General features: G+C 42.5%; 1 protein-coding gene across 1 annotated transcript in view; it reads right to left on the bottom strand.

The window, feature by feature from the left end:
* ABCC2 (ATP binding cassette subfamily C member 2) overlaps positions 1-13960 on the bottom strand; it is a 68852-nt gene that overhangs the window by 45626 nt on the left and 9266 nt on the right. The window contains exons 3-8 of the mRNA XM_052660794.1: positions 6454-6579; positions 4570-4704; positions 4257-4364; positions 3791-3846; positions 2350-2584; positions 303-466 (exon numbers count right to left, since the gene is read on the bottom strand). Coding sequence (XP_052516754.1) covers positions 303-466; positions 2350-2584; positions 3791-3846; positions 4257-4364; positions 4570-4704; positions 6454-6579 — 824 coding nt within the window. The remainder of the gene's footprint in view (positions 1-302; positions 467-2349; positions 2585-3790; positions 3847-4256; positions 4365-4569; positions 4705-6453; positions 6580-13960) is intronic.

Below are 13960 nucleotides of genomic sequence, written 5' to 3'. Positions count from 1 at the left end.
AGGCCCACCTCTTGGACACAGCTCAGCTCACAGCAATTCTGTTTAAGAAATGTCCCTAAGAAGTACTCGGCTTCCAATGAGGAAAAGGACATGGGAAAGAGGAAGGCTAAAGGACATACTATTTTAGACCTTGAAAAATGCCTTGTGCTTTTCATGAACACAATGCTGTAAGGTGGAAGAAAATTACGAGCATTTTTTAAAAATTAGAAAGTTAATAATAGGCTCCTGCCTGCATATACAGGAACAAAAAGCAGAGTGGCAGAGGAGGCCCTAAAGAGACAACCCAGGGTCTGGGGACTCACTTCAGCAACTGAGGATTCAGAAACGTGAGGATGTCATACACCACCTTCAGCAGGAATGATTTCAGGAGGATGACGTAGAAAGTTTTGAAGAGCGCCTTCACCAGCCAGGACTTGGGAAAGTCTTTTGTGGTCTCAGACTTCTTTTTTTTCTTTTTAGTTTCTTCCTGGGGACAAAACCAAACAAGCAGTGCTTGCAGAAGTGCGTGGTGTAAGACTTTGTCTCCACTGACCAGCTCCCCAGCGTTAGCCCCTGATCCCTGTGGCCATCACTGAACAGGCTTGAGTCTTCTCTTCACTGCCTGGTTCCATCCACCTTTTTAGCTGCTCTCACTGTTCCCCTCTCACCTCTTAACTGAGGCTTAGAATCTATTTTGGATTAGGAAAACAGGCAACAAAGCAGATGAAAATAGCATATAAAAACATAGAACAGACTCTGAGGGGGGCCTGTGGGGCATTGTGGGAGGGAAGGGCATGGATATGCTAACATCTATCTTAATATATATTTCAGATGCTTAGAAGGCTTTTCGTTCTCTTCTTGCTTGAGGTTATTGTGCGATGTTATGGGTTGAATAGAATCCCCCTCAAAAGGAATGTTGAGGTCCTAAACCCCAGTGCCTTGGAAATAGGGCCTTGCAGATACAATCAAGCTGGGATGAAGTCATTAGAGTGCATCACGGGTCCTACTCTAATATGATTGGCGTCCTTGTAAGAAGAGAGACAGAGGTGGGGCAGGGGAAGAGGCCACGTGGTGACAGAGGCAGAGAGTGGGGTAAGACATCCAAAAGCCGCAGAACACCAAGGACTGCTGGCCAAACCCAGAAGGTGGAAGAGGCAAAGACGCTTTCTCCCATAGAGGGTCTGAAGGGAGCGTGGTCCTCCGATGATCTGACTTCAGACTCTTGGCCTCCTGAGCTCTGAGACAATACATTTCTGTTGTTTAAAGCCATGCAGTTTGTGGTGCTTTGTCTCAGCAACCCTGGGAATCTACGGTGTGGGGTGTCATCACCGCTCACCCGCTACACTTCCTTTTCCTGTCCTGCCAGGCCCCCAATTCCAGATTCTCAGGCTCAGTGGCATCATTTTATAACGGCTGTCACTGAGGTCCCATCTTATTTGTCTCTTTGCCAGAACAACTGCCTCAGCCTACGTCTTAGCTTCCATTGCCCCTGCCTCCACCCCAATCATTCATTCTCCTGGCAGCTGCCCAAGTGGACTTTTAAAAATGTAAATCTGATTGCATTACTCCTCTGCTCAAAACTTTCTCCTGGCTTTCCGTCAGACTTAAAGTCCAGACTCTTCACCATGGCCCATGAGGGTCTATACCACTTTATACCCGCCCACTTTCCTGCACTCACCTCCCCGCAGACTCAGCCTCTCTCTCCATGCTCCCGCACTCTCTTTCTCCTCTCCAAACAAACCAACCATGTTCCCCTCTCAGCCTCACAACCCACCCCCTGTGAGTGGAACAGGCTTCCTTCTGATGGGCTCTTCTCATCGCTTGGATCTCTGCCCAAATATCACCTCCTCTGAAGCTTCTCCTGTTACTCTAAGGAAGCACTTCACCCCAAATACATGAATATGTTTTCTTAATAGCACCTCCTGCTCTGAAAGGGTAACATATGTATTGGTTTATTAGTTATTTTCTAGCTCTCTAAAGATGAGGACTCCTTCAGGACTCTATATCTGTGCCCAGAATGGTCTCCAGTGCACAGTGGTACTCAATAAATATTTTCAAGTGAATAAACAAATAAATTAGCTAACACTAAATCCCACCAACATGCAAATTCTAGCAATGCTAAGGTATTGTTTTATTTTCCTACTAAAAAAGACACTGAGAAAAATTTTATATATACCCCAAAGGAGAGAGAACAGTACTACATTACACCCCCAAGTATCCATCACTACGGTACTATGATAGAATTGTGAATACTACTAATCTAAAACGCACTGCAAAGTGTAAAGTGCTGTAAAAATGTAAGGACAGAATCACCATCACCAGGACACCAGTGACGTGCAGGACGTTTGAACAGACACTCATGGAAGTTACCAGGACAAGGACATCTTGGCTTTGACTTTGGTTCTTGTCCAAGCCATTCACACTGGCTCCAGGGTTCCGCTTGGATTTCTTCTTCTGCCGTTTCTGGAACGCCCGCCTGGCCTTCTGTAGCTCTTCTGCCATGTACTTCTCAAACCTGCTGACTAGTGCATTTGTTTTAGCCTCGTCTTCAATATCCCAGACATCTTTGAGCGTCAGAGGTTTCCTGAAGCCTTTCAGAACAGTGCTGGAACAAGAATGAGCCACAGGCTGAGGCCCTGCAGAGGGGGGCCAGAGGTGGTCACCTCTCTGCCTCTGCCAAAACCATCCAGTTCCAGGATGGAGGGACAGAAGAATGGGGCTTCTCCCTTACCCTGCTACCCCAGCTCCTAGCCCTGGGAACTTGAAAGAGGAGTGGAGAGAGCAGAAAAGGGAGCAGGTAGGGGTGATTGAAGGTGGGAAAAAGCAATGAAAGAAAGAGAAGGGATTCTACTGGATGAAGAGTCAAAAGAGCATCGCCTACTCACATCCTGCTCCGTCCTCCTCAAATAGTGGCTGCCTCTCTGCCACCCTGGCACCCCTTGAGGGGCCTCCAAGAGGCCCTTAAGGAAATGAACAGACTCAGAGGCTGCCTCGGTACTGTCTGCCTAGATCAGGGCTTCTCAACATGGGATTCAAGAACATGGATGGAAAACAGATTATGTCTTTATTCCTATTCACTTCTAACTGAAACACAGCCTTTCCTAGTTCTAATACGAATGTAGTCAACCAACTACAGTTGTAAAACAGAGTGCTTGTGCTTTTGTTACCAGGAGACACCACAGATGTTTTCATGGCTCACGTATACTCGTCACTGCTGTGAAACTAGAACCTAGCACCGGGTCTCGTTATTTAATGCATTCACAAAGAGGCACAAGTGCTACTATATCACAGATTTGATTTTAAAAGACTATTTAGGTAACTACATTTCAGTATATTCGTTTCCCTTTACAATTTCATATCTTTTATTGTACATGTTTAAAACATTATCTGAGAAGGGATTTGTGGGTGTTACCAGGCTGCCCAAGAGACCCATGCAACTACAAAGGCCAAGGATGGCTGCTCTGGATCTCCTGGCAGCCCAGAACAGCTATTCATCCCTTACCCAAGTCTGTGCCACACTCCTTGCCCCCAAATTTCCCTTTTCCTGTCCTCCTGCCTTCCTTTTCCTTCTGTCTTTTTTTTAGGGTGTGTGGAATTCCCCCACTCCAGGCTACCAAAAAAAAAAAAAGAAATTCCCTCCTTCCTCTCAGTTTCCCCATCTGCCCCTTGAAGGGATGCAATAAACTGATCTGTATATTTCAACATTCTCTGACTCTAAGTAGAGGAGAAATGGAGGCCACGGCAGGTACTTTCAAAACGAAGATTTGAGTGGTGAAGGAGAGAGACAAGCCACACTCCAGGCATTTCCTACCTGTCATACCAACTAAAGGTGATACTACTCAAAAATGAAGCTGTGGTTGAAGGATTCTGCAAGACACACAAAAAAATCAGAAAGTAAATCAATTAGAAATAGGAATTCAATGACACTCTAAAATCAGAAATTGATGTTTCTAAATAGATGCTGTGCTAGAAACTAGATATGACGCTGAAGTGGCCTGTTCAATGTGTTTGGACACGCTAAGGTCACCAGTAGAATGATAATCAGACTTTTTGGCCTAGATATATAAATTAACTGTCTGTGCTGAAGCTTGGTGGGTCAATATAAAAGTTAATGTTTCCAAATTCTAGTCACTTTGTGTCCTTAAGTCACAAAATCATCCATATTACTGAACTCTGGGCCTGTGGGAACTTCATGAGACCTTGACGTCTCAAGGTTACATTTGTCAAGATACCATCCAATTAAATAACATATGAGGTGGTCATATTTCAAGTCTCACTTTTGATGAGTCATCTTTTTCTGAAAATGCTGAAAGGATCAGGACCAGGATCTGGAATGCGTAGAAGATGAAGTACACGCAGGAGTAGGCCAGATTAGAACTGCTGTCCTATGGGGGAGAAAAAAACAAAAATGAGCCTTTTATCTGAATTAAATATAAACAGCCCCTATGTATCAATGCTCATGATTAAAGTCTGTTATCAAATCCCCTAAATACAATTCTACCCTGGAACTCAATTTGCCTGATGTCATTTACTACAACTTAGCAGCTGCCCAGGAGTACCTTCTAATGGCACCATCCCTCTCCTCCTTACCTTTAAGAGTGCCCGGATCAGAGTCTGAAATTGGAAAGTGCCACAGAGTATTGAGAGAATCCAGAATAAGGACAGGTACCAAGAGTCCTTCTGCACACACCATCGCCTGCTGTGTTGGATCAGTAAAACCAGGACCTAGATAGAAATTTACATCATGTTTCAAAAAAAAGTGTCACCATCCAAGGACAAGAGGCAAGAGAGGTGTCAGAGAACAGGGGGAGAAATGGGGGCTGAAGGGGGAGACTGTTGTAACTAATCTGATGCCAACTAGTACATTTCCTCCCCGATACCACCCAACTTTCTCTTTCAGGACCTGGGTGCTTTCTCTGGAATCCCCTTTCCCTATCCCATCCCCGATGCAAAGAACTGACTCATTGGAAAAGACCCTGATGCTGGGAAAGATTGAAGGTAGGGGGAGAAGGGGATGACAGAGGATGAGTTGGTTGGATGGCATCACCGACTCAGTGGACATGAGTTTGAGTAAACTCCGGGAGTTGGTGATGGACAGAGAGGCCTGGCATGCTGCGGTCTATGGGGTCGCAAAGGGTCGGACATGACTGAGCGACTGAACTGAGCTGAATCCCATCTCTATTCACCACATTTGGGTGGGGAGTCAGCCAAGAACACAGAGGGTCACCCCCTAAATGGAGTAACTTTGGGAGCCAGAAAAATCTTTCCAAAGACCAAGAAAATAATTTCAGGCACTACAGCAATCAGATGGGGGAGGAACATCCTGAATAGGTGCAGGGTATCTATGTGATGATACTTTCTAATAATATTAGACTAAGCAATTAGCAACAACAACAAAAAACTTTGCCTCACGTTATTTCACTTAGCAATAATGAATTAAATGTTGTTTTCCTAGACCCAGGCCTGTGCTAATAAACTGGCATTCTGAAAACCGAGGCATGAATTTGAGGCGTGTGTGAATTTCCATGGTATAAATACAAGTGTCATAGTGGATTTCAATCTCAGCGTCATGTCACCAAACTTGGGGTTGGGAAGAGAGGCACAGTCAGCTCTCTGAGTCCATTCCAGTACACTGCTGCCTAGACCTTCTCTGTTTCATAACAACAAAACAAAGTACCTGCAGGGACTAGGCACACCATGTTACCAAGTGAAGTGAGGTTGAAGGATAGTACTGAGCCTGGTCTAAAGTGACCGGCTGCTTCATTCCTGGCTGACTTGCCCTGTGGGAATGTCGGCCCACAGTTGCCAGGCATTCTGATTTTTCAAGACAGTTTAGGAATCTGAACAATTATGTTATATCTTCCTCTTTTAAAACGATGATAATGGGAATTTCCTGGTGGTCCAGTGGTTAGGACTCAGCACTTTCACTGCTAGGGATCTGGGTTCCATCACTGGTTGGGGAACTAGAATCCCACAAGGCACATGGTGTGGCCAAATAATAAAACAAAATGATGGTAGTAAATTTAATAGTTTTTTCCAACACTGTACAGCTCTCCCTCTCCCCGCCCCCAAAACCATGCCTGTAGGAAAGACATGTTTGTCAAATCTATACAAACAGCTCTAGACTCAGTGATCTGTTGATTAAGAGTCACCAATCAATTTAAAAATAATGTTTACAACATTTAGGAAATTATTTTACATCAAGATACTTGGATTTCATCTGTGATCCTTAGATGGCAAGGTATGAAGCCATAACGTACATATCTTAGTCATTAAAGCTAGTACTTACCCTAAGAAGAAAGCATTATAAACTCATGTTCAAAAGCAGATGAAAAGCTAAAATTTGTCTTACCCTATTACATAGGTCCTTTGAGAAAGGTAGAGGAAATTGAACTGAATCTCATTCCACAAGAGCAAATTTCAGCTAGATGGCTATGAGAAGATAAACAGGGCAGAAGAGATGATTAGCCTTACCCATGTGACCAGGTAGAGGACTGGGTTCGTATATTTAACAGCAGGAACCGTGGCTCGTCCAGTGTCTTCTGTGAGCGCAAGAGCCAGATCTATGGCTGCCAGAATAAGAAGGAAGCCAACAATCACCTGAGAAGGCGAAAGACCACTGTTAGGAGGATGTCATTCTTTAGAACATAATGGTTCCCAGAACAGATGGTAAGAATGGTAGGCAGTGCAAGATATGGAAGCAACCTAAGTGTCTATCAACAGATGAGTGCATAAAGAAGTTGTGACCGATACACACACACACAATAGAATACTACTCAGCCATGAAAAGAATGAAAATTTGCCCTTTTCAGCAATGTGGATAGACTTGGCAAGGACCATGCCTGGTGAAATAAGCCAAAGAAATAGCTGTATGGTATCACTTATATGTGGAATTTAAACAATATATCAAACTAATGAATTTTTCTATTCTTTTCTGTTATCAAAAAAAAAAAAAGCAGACTCACAGATATAGAGAACAAATTATTGGTTATCAGTAGAGAGAGAGAAGAGGGGTAGGGAATTAAGAGGTACAAACTCTTAGGTATAAAGTAAGCTACAAGGATATATTATATAACACAGGGACTATGCCAATATTTTATAACAATAAATGGGGTATAACCTTTAAAACTGTGAATCATACTGTACATCTATAATTTATATAACACTGTACATCAACTATAGCTCAATAAAAATGATAACCAGTGATTAAGATAACAAATCTTTCTGCAATTAATACATAGAGTTCAAGCAAAGGGATAAAGTTCAAAGTATGCTATGATAAGCATTAGGGAATGTTGAGTGTGACTCTAAGGTTCATCTTTGGATGCGTCAGGTCTTGGTTGCAGCCCTAGGTCTTCACTGCGGTGTGAGGGCTTCTCTCTAGCTGAGGTGTGTGGGCTCAGTAGTTGCAGCTCACCGGCTTCGTCGCCCTGCTGTATGTGGGACCTTAGTTCCCTGACCAGGGATCAAACCCACGTTCCATATACTGGAAGGAGGATTTGTATTATTTTATTTCTGGCTGTGCCGGGTTTTCCTTACTGCAGGCTTTCTCCAGTTGCGGCAAGTAGGGGCTGCTCTCTAGGTGTGGTGCATGAGCTTCTCATCGCAGTGGCTTCTCTTGTAGTGGAGCCTGAGCTCTAGGTGCACAAGCTTCGGTAGTTACAGCACATGGGCTCAGCAGTTGTGATGCACAAGCTTGGAAATTGTGGTGCACGGACTTACTTGCTCCTCAGCGTATAGAATCTTCCCAGACCAGGGACTGAACCCATGTCTCTTGCATTGGCAGGCAGATTATTTACCATTGAGCCACCAGGGAGGCCCCTGGAAGGAGAATTCTTAACCACCAGGGAAGTCTCAAGTGTGATGATTTAAAAATACGTTCCACAAATTCCCTGGTATTCCTTCCTTCAAAAATCAGAGATTGGTTCCCCCTTCTCAGAGTTCAGAGTATGGGCTGAACTCTGACTTGCTTGTAATGAACAGAATATGGCAAAAGTGACAGTGTGCGACCTCCAAGACTAGGGCGTAGAAAACAATGTGGCTTCCTCTTTGTTTTCTTGCTCAGATCACTCACCACAAGGGAAACTTCCAGCCCCATCGTGAGGACACTCAAGTAGCTGTTTGGAGAGCTCTACTTGGATAGGAACTGAGACCTCCTGCCAAAAGCCACGTGGGTGTGTCAGTTCAGAAGCAGGTCTTCTTTCTAGCTCCAATCAAGCCTTCAGATGACCTTAGTCCCACCTGTGTATTAACTGCAGCCTCAAGACAGATACTGAACTCAGATAAGTGAAGTGAAGTTGCTCAGTCATGTTTGACTCTTTGCCACCCCATGGACTGTAACCTACCAGGCTCCTCCATTCATGGGATTTTTCAGGCAAGAATACTGGAGTGGGTTGCCATTTCCTTCTCCAGGAGATCTTCCCCACCCAGGGATCGAACCCGGGTCTCCCGCATTGTAGACAGACGCTTTACTGTCTGAGCCACTCCCAAATCCTTGATCCATGAAAACTGTGAAGTTAAAAAAAAAAGTGTTTATTCTTAAGCTACTTAGTTTGGGGGTAATTTATTGCATAGCAATAGGTAACTAATAAAATAGATTTAAAAAGGGAATTCCTCCACCCCAACTGGGATGGCACTATTCCCTCTCCTAGGTCAGTATCCCCAGCTTTCTCATATACACTTTGAAGTTAATGATTGCAACCATGTCAATATTTGTCTTATGAGGTCATACACAATACATGTTGTTCTAAAGAACTTTGGCCCACCCATCAGAAGGGAAAATTATTACCTCCATTGAGGAGGTCCACCAGCATCTTACTTCTCAAAATGAGCATCTTTAGTATCAGCTCACCATCTCCACCACTTCCTTTTCCCATCCATTTATGCATACTCATTCCATAAGCCTCATTCATCCAGAACAGTTCAGCTCAGGCAACGATATCATCCCCCACCTCTTCTTTCCCTTTTTTTTTTTTTTTAGCTGCCCTGCACAGCAAGCAAGATCTTAGCTCCCAGACCAGGGATCCAACCCACACCCTCCTGCAGTGCTAGTGCAGAGTTCTGACCACTGGACCAAGGAAGTCCCTGGGCCCTTTATAATGAAAACCAGCCAAGAAGGAAGGCAAAAGCACCTTTAATAAGTGCTATTACTTAGCAAGGTACAGAGTCAAAGACATGTTTATAAGGGGAACGCATCTTTCTTAAGCATATTCTGCTTTCCTCCCTGGAGACTGTAAACATTTTTTGGGGAAAAAAATCATAGCTTTTTAAACAATAATTTATGTTTGCCTTTAGGTAAATTAGGAGATAAAACAGTGCAAGCTAGAGCTAAAGCACTCACCCTTGAGGATGCCTGGATAAAGAGACTACAAACCAGCAGACCACTCCCCAGGCTAAGGAAAAGGAAGAAACCTTTGCCACAGGCTTACGTATATGAAATTCATACAAATTGATTAGAAACACACTGAGCAGTCCATATCAAAAAGGACCAATTTACATTATCAAACATTCCTATAGGACTTCCCTGGTGGCTCAGTGGATAAAAATGCAGGGGACATGGGTGTGATCCATGGTCTGGGAAGATTGCACATGCCAGGGAGCAACTAAGTCACAACTTCTGAGCCCATGTTCTATTTCCCGAGAGCTGCAACACCTGAACCCAAATGCCTAGAGCCCATGCCTTGCAACAAGAGAAGCTACCACAATGAGAAACCCTCGCACCACAACTAGAGAGTAGCCCTCACTCTCCACAACTAGAGAAAGCCCACACACAGCCCACACAAGACTCAACACAACCAAAAAAATTTTTTTCTACAAAGCAATTGAGTCCACATAGTTTTTTTAAGTCCACATACTTTTAACCCAGTAATTTTATTTCTAGGATTTTATCCTACAGACACACTCATTGCAGCATTGCTTTTGATGGCAGATAGTTAGAAACCGCTTGGATTTCTATTAAGCAGAAGATGTAAATTATGATATATCCAAATAACAGCATCTCAAGTGATCATTAAAAAGAAAGAAGCAGGGGCTTCCCTGGTGCCTCAGTAGTAAAGAATCCCCTTTGCAATGCAGGAGACATGGGTTAGAGCCCTGATCCAGGAAGATCTCACTTGCCATGGAACAAAGTCCATGCACCACAACTATTGAGTCTGTGCTCTGTAGTTTGGGAACTGTAATTACTGAGGCCATGTGCTGCAACTGCTAAAGTCTGTGCACCCTAGAGCCCATGCTCCACAGCAAGAGAAGCCACTGCACTGAGAAGCCCATGCACAGCAATGGCGAGTAGCCTGGCTCTCGGCAACTAGAGGAAAGCACACGCAGCAACAAAGATCCAACCCAGCCAAAGATACAAGGATGAAGCAGATCTTAAGTGCTAAAATGGGAGGACCTCCAAGACACAGAAGGGTGTATACAAGACTAGCACTAACATTTGTGTAGAAAAGTATACATCGGCAGGTGTTTATAAAAGCATAGGTTATCTCTGAGAGTATACAAGGAACTGGTATCAGTGGTTGCCACCTCAGACAGGAATGAATGACAAGGAGTATCATATATCCTTTTGCAGCTTTGGAATTTTGTAACCCTCTGCAAATTATCTGTTCAAAAGATAAAAAGTAAATGAATACTCTCATTATTTAAAAAATGAGCAAGTGACCTGAACTGACGTGAACAGACAATTTAAAAATAAAGTATCAACTACAAACTGACACTTGCCATCTACCTTTGCAAGGATTAAATCCTATACTGCTTCAGCTGCTGACGTTTAACACCCCCTGAAAGGAGTTCTTGGTGGAGAGCAGAAATGAGGCTCTCTGTGCTCAGGGTGGTGGTGGTGGGGAACCAGTGGAAAATATCTTCAGATACATAATTTTAGGAGCTGAATTTTATGAACCCTAATTCTTGTATCTTCTCATATCTGGAAAAGCACTAAAATCTTCATGGAGACATCTGCTCCTCATGACTAGAAGAAACCGTCTGTAAAAAATATGTGCTTGATTGCATGGACTCCCACTTCACCAGAGTCACATATATACTGACATTCCCCCCTAATTCTCTGAAGCAGTTTCTCAGAGATATCTGAGATGTTGTCTTCCAGGCTATAGTCCTCCTTTTGCCCCAAATAAAATAACTCACAGCTCTCACATTATGCATTTTTTAAAAGTTGTATTCTTAACCATTTTTTAAAAATCAGTCACATTATTACAGCAATGCAAAATAAAACAATAGGATGTCATTTTTGCAGATAAAATTAAAAATATGTTACTCAGTGCTAGCAAAAGTACAGAGCTAAGCACTTTAACACACTTCCATGGTGAGATTCTAATGTAATTAAGAACCTTCCTAAATTAAAAAAATTTTCCATTATGTTTCAGAAGTTTTAAGTTGCTTATATACATTGATATAGTAGTTCTACTTCTGGGAATCTATTCTGAGGAAAGAATCTGAATTGCAGGCAAATATTTAAGTGCAAAAATGTTAACTGAAGTCTCTTTCTTTATAGTGAATTTATAAAACCTAAAATAACCCAAAACAGTGGTGGAGGGGTTTGTTGTATTGATCTGAAAGAAGTGCCAGATAATTTTTCAGCAAAAATCAATTTATTCAACAGAGGATTGCATTTTGGGGTCTGAAACCATGGCAAGCCACATGCAAGTGCCCGTCTGACATGGGAAGGAGAACAGTTTCATAAGGAGAAAAGGAAATTGGAAGGGCTACAGTAAACAAGGAAGCCATGGTTTTTCTTTGGCCGAGTCCTTGCCTACAAAGAGGCTTTCTTCTTCCTTGTTGGGCTCTGCTACAGTTACAGTGGGTGAGAACTCCCTCTTCTGGTTTTCCACCTACTTACGGAGGCTTGTGATTGTTATTTCTTTCTTACAGTTGAGAGAAGACACTGCTATGAAGAGTTGTTAAATAAGTTATGGTATACTCATGTGATAAGCTATTTTTTAGTCATCAAAACTATGTTGAAAAATTATGTTTTAAGAATAATGTTGATAACACTAGGCAATGCTTTCAGTGAAGAATCTGTCTCAATACAGAAGACCTGGGTTCAATCCCTGGGTTGGGAAGATTCCCCTAGAGGAGGGAATGGCAACCCACACCAGTATTCTGGCCTGGAGAATTCCATGGACTGAGGAGCCTGGTAAGCTATAGCCCATGGGGTTACAAAGGAGTCGGACACGACTGAAGTGATTTAACACTCAGGTGCAAAAAAGTAGACCATAACATTGCATTCAACGAATTCAATTAGGTTTTTAAAGTATGCACAGAAAAAGATAGGAGTTTCCAGTTCAAGATATCAGGTTTATAAAAATACATTTCACTATGCAGTAGGTGCAGACAAATACTGTGTGATTCCACTTATACAAGGTACCTAGAATAGTCAGATTCATAGAGTCAGAAAGTATTTGGCCAACCCAATACATAGGCAGGTGCCAGGGGCAGGAGGGAGTATGAGGAGCGGTAATGGGAACTTAGTGTTTAGTGGGGACAGAGTCTCAGTTTAGGAAAGTGAACAATGCTGGAGATGGATGATGGTAAGAGTTGCACTTAGTACTACTGTACAGTTAACTATGGTTAAAATAGTATGTTTTATATTATGTGAATTTTACCACAATAAAAAGCATTTAAAAAAACATCAGGGTTAGCATACTTGTTTCCCAGCCTTTCCTATCCCATTGAAATGATAGTAGAGAATTACCCAAGAAATAAATCCATAGTAGTACTGAGACTGTGAATGGAAGAGGGTGAATGAGCTTGGTAAACCAGGTAGTTTTAGAAAACAAAACCCAAATGTGTCAATAGCATCAGGTCAAAGAGCAGAGCAAACTGTGGTCTAAAACATACACAAGAAAAAGCAGTGAAAGGGGGCCTGAATAGACATCACTGGTTGCTATGCTTGTATCCTCTGTCTGCCCCTCCAGATTCACTCTCCACTGTTGTCCATTAGAGCGTGGAGTGGTAACAGCTCACTGCTAAGCCCCAGGTCTCTTTGTAAATACAACCTCCTCTCACCATTTTACTTTGCCTCAGCCATCTGCCTCCTGTGAGGACCCTGACTGGTAGGGCTGCCTCCTCAAAGCCATTTCCTTCCTAACAGAACCCCCACTTCTGTAAAATATGAACCTACTCAGCTCAGTCATAGGCTTGGGTAGAAACTGCACCTTTCTCCAACCCTATGAAGTGAATTAAAACCAATCCTGGTGATCCTGTTCCGCTGGCCTGGGACATGTGACAAAGTTGAGGGGCAGCTTGTGGGGACTGTCCTGTGTGAGCTTCTGAAAAAGGTTTCCCTTACTGATCAAAGTGATACATAGATTCAGTATAGGTAAAGAACTTTTTATAACAGCAAAAAGATACAAATAACCCAATTTAAAAATGTGTAAAGGGTTTATGCAAAGAATAAATTCTTCCAAAGACTCTTCCAAAGACGGTATACAAATGGCCAAAAAGCAGATGAAAAAAAAATGCTCGACATCATTAGTCACTTGGGAGATGCAAATCAAAACCATAATGAGATACCACTTCACACCTACTAGGATAGTAGATATATTATATTCTTTATCAAAAAGATGAATAGCAAGTATTGGTGTGGACAAGTGTTAGAGCCTATATTGTACACCTGAAACTAATACAACATTATAAATCAACTATGCTCCAAATTTTTTTTTTTTTGCTGGCAGGAATGTAAAAGGGTATAGCCACTTTGAAAACATGTGTCAGTTCAAGATATTAGACATGGATTTACCATATGACTCAGCAATTCTATTGCTAAGCCTATACATACTCAAGAAAACTGAAAATCTATGTCCACCCAAAAACTAGTACACAAACGTTCCTAACAGCATTTTTCAAATAGACAAAAACTGGAAAAAAACTCAAATACCCATCAATTGATAAATGGATAAATAAGAAGTCGAATCTGTACAATTGTGTAGTCTATAGCCATAAAAAGGAATGAAATACTGATACATGCTAC

The sequence above is a fragment of the Budorcas taxicolor genome, chromosome 23, assembly GCF_023091745.1.
Source record: "Budorcas taxicolor isolate Tak-1 chromosome 23, Takin1.1, whole genome shotgun sequence".
In the NCBI taxonomy this organism is placed as follows: Eukaryota; Metazoa; Chordata; class Mammalia; order Artiodactyla; family Bovidae; genus Budorcas; species Budorcas taxicolor.
This window is presented reverse-complemented; position numbering and strand designations above follow the sequence as displayed.